Source organism: Aquarana catesbeiana, linkage group LG04 (assembly GCF_042186555.1).
Source record: "Aquarana catesbeiana isolate 2022-GZ linkage group LG04, ASM4218655v1, whole genome shotgun sequence".
Taxonomy (NCBI): Eukaryota; Metazoa; Chordata; class Amphibia; order Anura; family Ranidae; genus Aquarana; species Aquarana catesbeiana.
In genome coordinates this window covers 395,552,775-395,567,253 of record NC_133327.1, presented here as the reverse complement: position 1 = coordinate 395,567,253, position 14,479 = coordinate 395,552,775, and the positions used below count along the sequence as shown (strand labels likewise).

The following is a 14,479-nucleotide window of genomic DNA, read 5'->3' as shown; positions in this document are numbered from 1 at the left end:
CAGTCACAAGCGGATTCCCAACCCCAAGACAGGCCCAAAGATGTACAGAGATTGACCCCTTCTAGTGTTCCCACATCACCAGACACAGGAAGTCAGGACTCCAAGTCCCAATTCATTTGGGATGGAACCAGTGGATGTGCAAACTATCACCCACAGCATGGTCTTTGTAGACACAAGGCAGCATTTAACCCAGCCAACTCAAGCCACACCTAATCCTTTTTTTTTCACTGATTCCACCCCAAATGAATTGGGACTTGGGGTCCCTGTGTCTGGTGATTTGGGAACGCTAGGGTCAAACACTAAGGGCCAATCTCTGTACATCTTTGACACACCACTCACAGTTCGATAACAGAATTTCCAATCTGAATTGAGGTTTTTGCACAAAAATAAAATCTTTATTAAGGCAATAAACATACAAAAAAAAACTTTACAAGCAATTCATAACGATCTTCTATTTTTAGATAACACATGTCTTTACTAGTGCAGAATGTTACTTTTCATTAATTTCAAAGATTTCCAACAGTACTCTAGTGCACTGCCCTTATACATAAACTCGAAGAGGAGCTGATGGCTTAGATGTAGACATGTTCAGAACGAAAACATTTGTTTTGTTTCATTTTGATTTGTTATTTACATAAATTTGTTTAGTTATTCGTTTTCGGGATTTGTTTCGTTTATTCTTTTAAAAATCAATTCAAAAAGTTCTATTTTGAACAGTTTCTCGAATGTGAAAAGTTTTCGAATCAATTTCGAATAGTTTTCGAATTTAAACATTTTTTTAAATTTGAAAAGTTTTCAAATTTGAAAAGTTTTCGAATTTAAATAGTTTTTGAATTTAAATAGTTTTCCAATTTCCAAAAAGAATAAAATAGAATAGAAAATAACGGAATAGAATAGATTCTTTTTCTATTCTATTCCCTTATTTTCTTTTCTATTTTATTCTCTTTAGAAATTTGAAAACGATTCCAATTCGAAAACTTTTCAAATTCAAAAACTATTTGAATTTCAAATTTTGTCCAAATCTGAATTTCGTTATTTCGGATTTGTTTAAATTCGGTACTATTCTAATTCAGAAATTCGGATATATCTGAATTTCCAAATAACTAAAAATTTGTCCAAATTTTAATTCGGAACGAAACGAACCGCATATGTCTACTTACATGCTATGTCCTACAACTAAAAAGCCCTACATTCCCCCACATATCCTCATGCCAACTCTACAGTGCATTGGAGTTTAACAGAATAAGAAAGATAACATTTCCATTTTGGTGCAGCAAGCTAATTTCTGAATTACATCATTGCACTTACAACTGTAGTAGCTTGAGTACTCACTCAATAAGTACTACCATAATCAAACATGCCAATATATGGGATCATGCACAGCAGCTAACATGGTGGAGCTCCGCTGCATAATTTTTTCCCTATCATTGCCCGTCAGCATCTAGTAGCATGAGGGGACCCGGTTTGGTCTGTCTAATCCATCAGCCATCCCTTTGGGTAAATTCCGAAAGCAAGAACGCTCTGCCTCCTTACCAAGAAAATTGCAGCCTACCAGGGATCCCAATATGGAGCATTTTTTAGCTCACCTGACTAATTTGCCAACTTTGTTTCCAACATCCAGTTGCCTGAACTATCCCCCAAAAAATTAGCCTTCTTGAATGCAGACATTACAGGTAAAGGATTAACTAAGGTTAAAAATGTTCCTTTTCATATATTTTCTGCTTCCTTATTCCTATTATAAACATTTTCTACCTATTCTATGCCCACATCTGCTTAAATTGTACATTTCCTTATTTAAAGGTGAGAAAATACTTAGGCACCTCCACCCCTCTAGATATCCCTTCTTATATAAAGCCAGAGAACTTTGATCAGTGCTGCTGGCTGTAGCCAGTGGCACTGGTTAGTTGGTAACAACCTGACAGGCTGGTTCTACTGAAGTCAATCAGTTTATTTACCCAGGTGACCACTGAAAGAGTGATAGGAAATACATTAATTTCCGCCTTCACTACTGTCTGTTGATGTTCTCACAGCTCGTGATAAATGTTGGTTGACATCTGGTCTTGCAGTTATCAATGAATATCCACTAGGGGAACAAACCACATCCTTCTATTCTTTAGATGAGTTGCTCTTTATATTGTTTAGTTACACAAAAAGGAAAAAAAAAACATATATACCGCCTGCTCTGTCTAGTTATGTTTGTTGCTTGTTACGCATCTTCTCTTGCAATTGAATAATATAATGTTTGCTCTTTAGAAATGTGTTTGCCCTACGAGGTTACATAGCTGATTGTATATATTTATTTATTTATGTTCTTTCTGTCTTTTCTCGTTAAACCAGTGAAAGAGCTTGAAAAACCAGCAAAAGTAAAAAATGGTAATCTATAAATAGGTTTCATTTTAAAGTGTTTGTATATTTTCATAAGTGGATACATTCGGACTAAAGTTTTGTAAAGATCAATGTATAATAAATTAACAAGTGCTGCTTTTGGACAAAGGTATTGTTTAACTATTTGTAAGGTAAAGGTTGAAAAGAAATGTATTAATTCACTGGTAGTAGTAGGTTGTATCTTATTTTATAGTATAATCTGTAATGAAAAAACTAGTATTAATTAGTCACTTTAAAAAGATTGGAGGTGTTAATGTTGTGAAAATATCCATTTCTAATTTTCATAATTTAGTCACCAAGAAGCAAGAAGTCTTGGAACAGGTGTTAATGTTTTTGAGCTGAGAATATTAGTTGTTAATTGATAAATAACACCTTTAGCCATATAACTAACCCATGACAGTTGAGTTATTACTCAAATACATTGTCAAATATGATACCTAGAAGCAACCCCACTAGTAAATGTATCATGTATACAAATAGCACCCAAGAGAAGAATGTCAACTATTATAGTATATACATACCTCAATTTTTTTTTAAGTCAACACCCACTTAGATTTACAAAAACACAAAAAGATATGCACTAAATAATTATATCTGAAATAATGTATTTAGTAAAAGTGTAATGAAAAGAATGTATGCAAAAAAAAGCCAGTACTCCATTATGCAAACAGTAGGATAATTTCTGCTGAGCAATGGCACGGAAAAGGGCACACTCCTCATGTATTGTCACATGTGCCACTTTGCAACTAGTGTCTGATTAGCTGCTTCAATGAGGTTTATGCAGACTGGATGAATGTTATAGAATCAAGTTTTGTTTCATAAGGATAGTAATTTTTTTTGTCATTCCAAAAATATGTCATACATGAAAGGAACAAAAGACAGGTATGAAAGCTACTCAGGTCCTAGTGAGCAACATCACAATTAAGACAAAACAAATAAATACGTTTGTAAAGTATACAGATAAGAATGTGAAAATAAATAAAAATAATATTAAATTAACACTAATTTGCTCAACTATACATAAAAACTAGACAAAGAAAACTCATGCACTGCTAGACCTAAAATATAAGATAAGAGTGTGGAACAGATGCAACCACTCACTCAGTGTACCCAAGCACTAAAAAAAAATATGATAAAGTGAATATAGTGCTGTGAAAGAAAGCAAACCTTCAAAAGAACATTATAATAAATACAATATTAACCTCAATGTAATTGCAGAAATATTAGTCCGCACACAACTGTGAAGAAACTGCATATGTAAATATAAATAAGTGGGTAACACGTTAAATGCACTTGTTTTACGTGCTCTAAACTGTGAAAACACACTTGAAACACAACAAGTGCTCATACACAGTCCAGTCATGTACAGAGTCCATGCTAATCAATTCAAATAAATAATGTAAACATAGTAGTAATGTGCTCCAGTGAAAACATCCAGAGAAATAAAAAACAAACAAACAGATAAGGTAGGCGCTAATCCCCTTATTTTTCACTTTTGATCTGTGTTTAAAATACTTGTGCATTGGAAATATATAGTGAAACACACTATGTATTAAAAAAAAAAAGTAACGTAGGCGCTAATACCCTTCTTTCTCACTTGTGATCTGTGTTTAAACAAACTTGTGTATTCAAAATTCTGGTATTAATTGATATCAACCAAAATACCATAAAAAATATATCAACTTACAGTGAAAACCTATATTACAAAAAATTATATTGAATTAATAACTTTTGAGAAAAAAACTACAGTTGGAAAGTAAAAAAAAAAAATATTAAAAAAAAATATATATAATAAAAAAAAACACAAAAATCAGTCCTTTGTGTTTACCAGCAAAAGTTCAATATTGCACTTCGTCCCTTTAGATATACACTCAGTGCTCCGCAGCTAGTGATGCTATGAATGCACTCACCAAAGCCCTAAGGCCACCAGGACCAGTCAAGCCTTTTTAAATTTTATGGCCAACAAGGACCGAAACTGGCTTCACTCCTTCTTTATACAAACAGCATGGCCTCCTCCAAAACCGAATTCTCCCATGGATAGGTAAACAGCAAGCCCCAAAAAAGGAAAACAACAGAGTGATTGTGCAACACAATTTATTTGAAATTCCCTTTAAAATTCCATCCCACAGTCTATGTGCTTACATATAAAAGTGCCCAGACTGGCACTATCTCGATCAGCATATCTTGGTGAACAAAACCAAAGCTCCGTCAATCTGTTCAGTGTGCTCTGCCATTTCTCTTACCCAACCGCAGCATGCGGTCCACTGCAGGATGGATGTGGTGTCACTTTGTAGTCCACGGGTGTTCAGACAGCGATCTGACCTCTATGCATTTCACTGTAATAGTGTCATCAGGAAGTTATCCAGAGAAATAAGATACCAATCACCTCTAGGTGCAGTGCTCACTCACCTCCAACACTTGAGGTGCTGCCACCTCCACTTCTGGTATCACTCAAATACTACCAGTGAATGCCATGCAGGTTTGTGGGGGGTCATCGCTTTTATGGACTTGTTATTTCTAGCTCAGAGCCTGGCGGGTTATCCTTTAGCCGTGATCTGCCGTAATTTGAGAAGCTCGACATACACAACTATGGCTGGCTAGGCTGGAAAATCACCAAATCTGACCAGTTGCTGCTGTTGCCAAGGCCAGGAAACTTCTGATCAGTAGAGTTCTGAACAGAAGTTTCCCTCCATGACCCCTGATTTGAAACAAAAAGGACTAACAGTCTATAAGAAGGATGGGAAAAGCCCCTTACAATACTGGGTGCCATCTTCTTACACCTGCTGTTGTAAATATTACTGATGGTGGGTATATTGCTGCTAATAATCCTCTGGGCAGTTTTTGCCACCCACTGTAGTGCCTGTTTATTCACAGCCGAGCAATTACCATACCAAACAGTAATGCAAAAAGTGAGGATGCTCTCCACCAGAAAATCAGCAACTTCCTCAACAGTAAAGACATTGGTAAGCTATATTTACCATGCTGGCTGCATTGGGTCTCCAGGTGGGATTATCAAAGATGTACCCCCAAAGATTTAAAACAAGGGACCTTCTCAACAGCTGCACCTCCAAAGTATGGGGGGAGGGAGTAGTGTCACACTTCTTTAAGTCCCTAATCTCTCCTTAATCTATTTTAATGAGAGAATAAGAGATTGTTAACTTTGCATCGGTATCCAAGATTCTCCAGCTCCTGTCTGTTTATGGACTCATCACAATGAGTCATAAGTCCTACTACTGTAGTATCATCTGCAAACTTCACAATATGATTTCTCATATACCTAACTGGTAGATCAGCAGTGTGTGCAGTAATGGTCCCAAGATGCATCCCTGGGGGGATCCACCATAGTATAATGAAAGAAGAAAAATTACAAATTCTATAAGACTGGGCCCTATTTGTCAAAAAGTCCAGTACTCAGCTACAGAAAATTGCGCTCATTCAAAGTAGTGATAAGCCGGCCATAGACGATTTGTAACACAGCCAGTTCAGCAAGGACCGGCTGAGATTCAAACCATGTATGGGCAGGCTGATGGTACCCAAGCTGATTGGTCGATCAACTTGGGTACAACCATCAGACTTTCCATGCGATTATTGCCAGCATTTCCCCCTGCCAGGAGAACACATTTGCTTCCTGGGAGGGATTCCCCCATCTTTACTGACTGTGTTGATGGGGAACCAAGCAACTTTCTGTGGCCAGCTTTAATTATTCTATCAGTGTTTGTAGAACAATATTATTGAAGGTGTAATTAAAATCTAAAAAACAGTCTAACATACGAATCTATATTTTTCCAAGTTAGAAAAAGCCAGGTCAGCCACCATAGAGCTAGCATCTGCAATGGATTAGTTCTGTCTGTATGCACACTGATGGAGTTCCACTCTGAAGTTGATGGTCTTCCTTGTATGCACTAGCCTTTCAAAGCACTTCATAATTTTTGGGGTTAGTGCTACTAGGAGATAGTCATTCAGACATAACACGGTTGAGCTGTTTGTAACATGAACAATTATTGTATACTTTAGGCATGTGGGGCATGTGGGAGCAATTTCTCGAGAAAGGGCGTTATTAAAGGTGTCTGTCAACACATGTTAAAACTGGCATGCACAGTCCCTATGGATCCAGCTTGGAACATTATCTGGGCCTACAAACTTTCAGTAGGGTCTTCCTCACCTCTGCTATGGTCAATCTGAGAGGCAGCTCATCTGGTGGAGTGGTGAGCCTGGAACCAGCGGAGGTGTTGGAATCCCTAAAACAAGTATTGAAAAGTGTTCAGAGCATCAGGGAGATGCATCTCTGCTGTTGAAATCACATAGAGAGACTCTGAAAGCCTATTTTAAATTGAGCAATTTTATCATGAAACTCCTTAAGTGCATTATTAGGATGCATTCACATTTGCAAATGCACCCGCTCAGTGATTGGATGTGAGAATCCTAGTGGGGGTTTCCCCAATAAACTGCCAGAGACAGCCTCATTGAAAGATATAGGAGGCTACTGACTCCCATAGCTAATCATGCCCATTCGCATGTAATCTCTCATGTAGCGATCATATAGCATGGGCCCTAGACACAGACTGCTTCATCCAGGGCCAATCACTTGCATTTGATGGATTTATTAGTGATTACATTTGAGTGGTCATGATTAGCTATGGGAGTCAGAAGCCTCCCTTTGTTTTAATTGGGCTTCTTTCTGCAACTAAATGAGGGAACCCCTACCAGGGTTCTCACATCGCAAGTGTGAATGCACCTTTAACCTTAACAATCTTGGGAACATAGACAGCAATAATGAGCACTATTGTAATCTTCCATAGAAAATAATACAGAGGATTTTACTGTTAGGTATTCGACTACCAATCAGGGAACAGTTTGTACAAAACCTATGTTAATGTTAATACAAAGTTCACTTTTTCAAGCTCTCCCTGACAGATGATTATGATCTGCTCTGAACATCATTTTGAGTTAGAAAGTATTTAGCCAATTACTTCCGGAAGAGGAAGACAAAACAGTTCCTCGTCACCTAACAAATATTAGTCAAATCATGTCTATATTGTTATCCAGTGAATGGCCATATTGGCCAAAAAGAACAATGAACTAGTTAACATGGTCATGTTACATTTAAGCTTAGTCAATGGGGATGCCCGAGCATGAGTTTGGGCCGAACATTTGCCATTCGTCGAACACCCGAATTGCAGGATGTACACTGGGTGTTCGCCCAGACGAACATCCTGCAATGCACTTGAGCGCTGCACAGTGCATTCTGCACCCTGATTGGGCAAATCTTTGCCCAATCAGGGCGCAGTGTAAGATGGTTGTTAAGGAGAGGGACCGGGAAGCCAGTCGCAGTATCCTTAACAACTGATGAGTCATCAGCTGTCTATGGGTTTCCCCACTAACAGCTGAATAATAAAAAAAAGTGCAGTTAAAAAATAAAGAAAAAAACGGCGTGGGGTCCTCCCAAAATCCATACCAGACCCTTATCTGGGCATTCAGACTGGCAGGTCAGAAACTGGGGGTGAACGAGCGCCCCACCTCCTGAACCATACCAGGCCATATGCCCTCAACATGGGGGGGGTGGGTGCTTTGGGGCAAGGGGATCTGGCCCCCCAACCCAAAGCATCTTGTCCCCATGTTGATGGGGATAAGGGCATCATCCCCACAATCATGGACGCTGGTTGTTGGGGTCTGTGAGCGGAGGGGCTTATCAGAATCTGGAAACCCCCTTTTAACAAGGGGCCCCCCAGATTCAGCCCCCCCATGTGAATGGGTATCAGGTACATAGTACCCCTACCCATTCACCAAAAAAGTGTACAAAAGTAATTAAAACAAGAGACAAGTTTTTGACAAATCCTTTATTAAACAATCTAAAAATAATGTCCCTCATAGCAAATCATGCTGCCCGCTGACCCCCCGCAAAAAAAAAAACACTCCACCTTCTGGGATGGCCTCCTGCCAAATGCCTTCTCTGCACTTTGACAGTTTATATATAGGTAAGGGGCAGGGTCACTTGGCAACATCACCCAGTGCCCCCTGGGTTCAGCATGCACCAGTTTGTGACATGAAAAGGGGCGGTGACACTGGGTGACATAGCCAGGTGGCCCCGCCCCTTACCTATATAAGAAATGTCAAAGCGCAGAGGAGGCATTCAGCAGGGGGCTGTCCCAGAAGGCAGAGTGTTTTTTTAGTTTGTTTTTTTCCTTCAGGTCAGTTTCATGATTGACGTGAGACACTATTTTTTTATTTTTTAATAAAGGATTTGTCAAAAACTTGTCTCTTGTTTTTATTACTTTTGACTTTTATTGGTGAATGGGTAGGGGTACTATGTACCCGTTATTCATTCACATAAGTGGGGGGGCCAGGATCTTGGGACCCCCTTGTTAAAGGGAGCTTCCAGATTCCGATAAGCCCGCGGCCCTGCAGACCCCTACAACCACCGGCCATCAACATGGGAATAAGATGCTTTGGGGTGGGAGGGCTCGTGAGGGCATGTGGCCTGGTATGGTTCATGAGGGGGGCCTCTCGCTTATCCCCATCTCCTGATCTACCAGGCTGCATGCCCAGATAAGGGTCTGGTATGGATTTTGAGGAGGACCCCACACATTGTTTTTTTATTTTGGCTTGGGGTTCCCCACCATACCAGACCAGAAGGGAATTTTTTCTTTATTTTTTCAATAGCCGGTGCCAGCAATTGCAATCGTGAGTCATTTTAAATGGGATTTGACTGTTTTTTTTCTTTAGAAATGTCATTTTTGCTTTTTGTTTTATGCATGCTATAGATGCGTCACTTTACAGGCACATTAAGGGGACCCTCCAGGCACTATATTTAAAGGAATTTTTAATTTTTATTGTGGCACTTTAGGCATAATTAAAATCACTGCTCCTGAAAAAAAACTATTGTTATTAAAAAAAATGCATTGGTACATGTCCCCCAGGGGAGTACTCAGACCCCCATACCCCTTTTATCGCCAATTACTTGCATATAAGCTTTCAAAATTGGCATGTTTGATTTTTCCTGTTCGGCTCCCATAGACTTGAATGGGGTTCACCGTTCGGGTTGGAACATTTCACCTGTTCGGGAGTTCTGCTGCAAACCGAACAGGGGGTGTTTGGATCATGTCTATTAGTCAAAAACCAGCCCATTTTCAGTTCTTCCACCTCCATGCACATGGCTTCCTCTTCCCTTTAAGCTGTTGTTTTCTTTTATATCAATTCACTACCACTAGGCCTTGTGTCCACAGAAGCTGCAGTCTGCTAAAAGTTGCTCTAAGCTCCAATTGAAATGAGACATAGAGAATAAAAATACATGAAAAAGATCAAAAGAAACAAAAAAGTCAATTACTGTAACCCAATAGAAAGGTCCTTGAACCATTGTAGTCCAGATACAATTAAGTGAATAAAGCCTCAGACACTGTAATAAGTATATACATAATTTTGGAAGCATTATGTTTAAGGTTCACTATGGTCCTATGTGCCCACATGCTAATTATCTGTTACCATGTTAATTCTGGGAGGTTATATTCTGGGATGGGTGCCAGACTCCAAATTGCTTATGGGGAAGAAACATTGTGTTGTAGAGTCTTGACACAAAGTTGTTAGCGCACATTCTAAGAGTGCTTCGCCATCTCAGACTATCACTAGAACAATAACTAAACTTTCTAGGCTGTCATATAAACATTTATAAATGAACACGCTCTTCTAGAGAACACTGAAGAATTCTATATTGAAAAAGAAAAATCATCAGGTGCTTACTATTGTTTTATTTTAAAGATTAAATATAAAAATGTTACATTTTTATTTAATTTGTATTTTTCATTGTCTTTCATAGAAACAACAGTGAAAAAGCTTGAGAAAAAAATGGTCAATGAAACCAAAGGTATGCACAAGAATACTATAGTTTACCTTACAGTCTACTACAGTAATCCTTGACCAACAGGAGAAACTGTAATTAACTATATTGATTAACTCTATTGGATTTTCAGTAAACGATTTACTGTTTTCCTTATAGCAATCCTCTGGAGACAACCTCTTCCCCTATATAAAGATGGTAATTTTAGCATGCAAGTTTATGAGAAAACATCCAATCATCCTCTACAGCTGGCCATTCAAACAACACTTTAGTTTATTTACTAGAAGGGTAGAGAATGTTCCATATAAAGTTCTGTTTACTTGAAACACCCACTCATGTGCTGGGGATTAAAAAAACATGTCTTTGCACTTTAAATGACTAGATGACTAAAGTATGCAAAGATTATGAACTAAAAGGTACATTTAGAAGGTACATTTAAAAAGCAGCAGTATAGAAATTGTGCAATTATTAAAGTAGGGCCTGGTTGTCAGAAAGGATACCAGAAATAGTGTCCTCATTTGAAGATTTCCTCTGTTCTGGGGTCAACCCAAAATTTGGGATTTTCTTTTATTTTCTCTTTTAATGATAATGGTAAACAGGACAAATAGAGAAGATTAATCTACCTAACAGGGACACACAGAACAAAAAAAAACTGACATATGTTCTAATTCCTATTAATTCTTTTTAAAAGAAAAAAATGTTGCCTTTAGTTATACTTAAAAAAAAATTGTACATTTGTAATTTAGTATTTTGATATAGGTTGTAAAAGAGGCATATGTACAAGTATATCAACTTAAAAAAACATAAAATATCATATTGTTCTTTTTTTGCAAGTTAACATGGTTTAATCTACATAAAACACAAGGAATTTGAACATAAACAACAAGACCATAAAATACAGGGTGTTGTCTATAGCTGCCACCACTTCTTAAATTATTTTATATTTAAAGTAAATAAAGTAACAAAATATATATGATTTTATTAGAAACACTCTTGAAAAAAACTGAAGAAAAAACAACGAAGCTTAAACATGGTATGTATTTGATTGCTGTAAAAGAAGAACTAAAAAACATACATATGGCAAAAATCTGTCAATTTCATTAGCTTTAAACTAGCTTTCCTTCACAAGACCAAAAAGATTCATGAAACCTACCACCAAATGTTTATCATCATTTTAAAATTATCCAAAATGTTACTGGTAGGTTACCTTGAGACATTTTTTGCAATTGAAAGCTGTTTGAAAATGATTGAAGATTACAAAGTGTCTACCAGCATAACATCTAGCAGTGCTTCCCCCTACTAATAAAGTTGATTTGTTTTGCAAGCATCAGGACTTTGATAGTTTGAAATTTTCCTATGCTCTATGTTCTTGTAGTTTCTATTTTTCTCAATACATCATGCTAAATATAAATTTATCTATGTTAAAAAATGTTTTTCTTCCTCTACCACCATCAATGCCTGTTTAAAATGCAATCATGTTTTAAATGCACTTCAATTTTAACATTGGTGGTAAATACTGTTTTTTTCTTTTTGAAACATATGAAGAACCACTAAAAGAACAGAGGGAAGGTAAATATTTTTACTATATTAATCAAGGTTCAATAAAATAAAGCTGGGCAAAACAATAGCCCAATAGATGGAAAGATAAAGTTAAAGCATAACAGATGCAGTATTTTAATTATAGTGTATCATTTGCTACTGCATATACATTATAATAAAAATTTGTATAGTATTTTAAAGGAAACACAAAATGGAAATCTTTGAGCTGGAGATAAAATCAAATGCGCAAAAATGGATGTTTACTAACTTCTTCATGTGAATAATGTCACTGTAATGTAGCAATAGAGTTAATTTTCTAAAGGAAGACTTTTTACTTGGCAAGGTAAATGCTCACTTTGAAAAGTGATTGTTTACTTAGCTAAGTAAAAATGATGAAGCTGTTCTCACTTTCAATACCCAATCACGAAAAAGTGTAATTACACTAACAGGATATTTTGTACATAATTTGATGACTGTAGTAAACCCAACTTCACATTAGTCACTAAGCAACGTGAACTTAAGTGAATGAAATTATCTTTTCCGTTCATAAATCAACATCAGTGTCTATGAATTTTTGAAAAAAACATTCTATTAACAATTTGCCTAAAAAAGATTGAATAGTGCAAATGCATATTCAGAATAGTGATTTTATTTTAAAAAAATCAAAATCTTTAACAGTGGCTTTGTTTTTCTGTGTTTTCTGTGAAAAACAACAATAAACAATTGTTGTATAAACAAATGTTGTATAAACAATAGAAAAACAAATAAAAACTCTACCTAGCTAAAGTGCATAAAAATAACATATCCATGGGATGCATAAATATGGATATACATTCAAATTTCTAAAAGAAAATATAAAAAATACAGAAAGTGAGACCACAACTCCACTGCTACAAATGTCTACATTTCACAGTTCATTTCTTTTTCACTTAGTGTCTACAGTTAGCTAGGTTTAATTCTTTTTATACTAGGACATTTAGAAGTTCATAGCACTATTGTTGTGGTCTCACTTTCCACATTTTTTTATATTTTTTTTTTTTATATATATTTTAAGAAATGTGATTGTGTATTTGTATTTATGTATCCCATGGCTGTTATGTTAATTTATTTACTTTATGTAGATGCATACAATTGTTATATTTATCTTAGTTAAGCATGGCACAGATTTGTTTATTATCTGTTTATATTGGATTTTTTTTCCACTTAGTGTTTTCAGCTAGATAAATTTAGGTCTAGAGGAAGCGCAGAAAATATGTATAGTTATTTCATATTTTATTTTAATTTTGCTACAGTATATAAAAATAATGTATTATATCACTTTAAACAACCATTCTTGTACAGGCAAAGATAAAACTGCATAAAACCGCAATGACACAGTTTGGTGACTTATTTTACTAAAAGTGACCTATTTTTACTTTTTGGATTGATTTTCTGGACTGTGGGAATGTATCAAAAATAAATTATTGTTATTAGTATTATTATTATTTCTATTATTATTATTATTATTATTATTACTATATTATCAGTCTTGTGTACACCTTGCCAAGCATTCCTAATACCTAAAAAAATTGCATTGTACCTAAGGTTTGCTACTTATTTTGGTTATTTCTTTTTCTAGTGTATGCACTAACAATCAAGAGAAACTTGTTTTACCAAAACTACATTAAAACTGCTTAAAGGGGAACTCCAGGCAGATATAATAGACACAAATTGATATTGTTGTATATTACCTTATAAATCCTCATTTTTATTTTTTATTGAAAGTAGTGTAAGTACTTGATTTTGATTTTGCATTAGCCTTTTGCAATTCTCTACACTGGGGAAGGGAGAGGGAGGACATGATCGAGAGTTAATAATCTGTGCTGTGTGCAAATGTGTTTATAAGGAACATGCTGAGAGGAGGAGAGCAGGAGAATTACCTCAAGCTAGCTGTTGCTTCGTTACTGTCCGGTCAGCAGGCTTGGTGTGAGAGAGGATACCACTGTATTTCTTAACTGTAAGTGGTGTCCTTCATCTGGACTGGATAGACAGAAATAGAAATTATGTGGCAGGTAAAATAAGTCCTATGTACGCATTTTAATTGTTTAGCTGTTTGACTAAATCTGAACATAATAGATTTAGTGCAAATATGTTAGTAGTTTAAATCACCAGGTAATTTGTGATCTCCTTCTAAGAGTGCTATTTTTTATGAAAAAAGCAACAAACTGCATTCTTGGTTGCTTCCAGTTTTCAAACAAAATCAAGGCAATCAAAGCTGAATTCCACAACATACAGTATACAGGCATACCCCACTTTTAAGTACACAATGGGGTTTATTTACTAAAGCTGGAAAGTGCAAAATCAGGCTCCCTTCTGCATAGAAACCAATGAGCTTCTAACCCCAGCTTGTTCGATTAAGCTTTGGTAATAAAACCTGGAAGCTCATTGGTTTCTATGCAGAAGTGAGCCTGATTTTGCACTTTTCAGCTTTAGTAAATAAACCCCATTGTGTACTTAAAAGTGGGGTATGCCTGTATATGCTGTTCTGATGATAATATGCAGATCTGAGATGACATAATTACACCTGCACTTGCAGATCTAGACTTCCTTAGTAATCTCTAGTTTGTATATTAGCAAAGCTATTACTTTTAATTTAAAGCAGATGCCCAAAACCAATAAGGAACGTAAACACAAACAAAAAAATTCTATAAAATGATGACACACATTGCAGATTAAATTTAACTA

At 36.2% G+C, this 14,479-nt stretch overlaps 1 protein-coding gene across 1 annotated transcript in view; it reads left to right on the top strand.

Annotated features, from left to right (window-relative positions):
- The window catches only part of LOC141141258 (uncharacterized), a 191,424-nt gene that overhangs the window by 54,948 nt on the left and 121,997 nt on the right, over positions 1-14,479 (top strand). Inside the window, exons 31-35 of the mRNA XM_073628938.1 lie at positions 2,338-2,373; positions 10,196-10,243; positions 10,376-10,414; positions 11,202-11,249; positions 11,762-11,785. Of these exons, the coding sequence (XP_073485039.1) occupies positions 2,338-2,373; positions 10,196-10,243; positions 10,376-10,414; positions 11,202-11,249; positions 11,762-11,785 (195 nt within the window). The remainder of the gene's footprint in view (positions 1-2,337; positions 2,374-10,195; positions 10,244-10,375; positions 10,415-11,201; positions 11,250-11,761; positions 11,786-14,479) is intronic.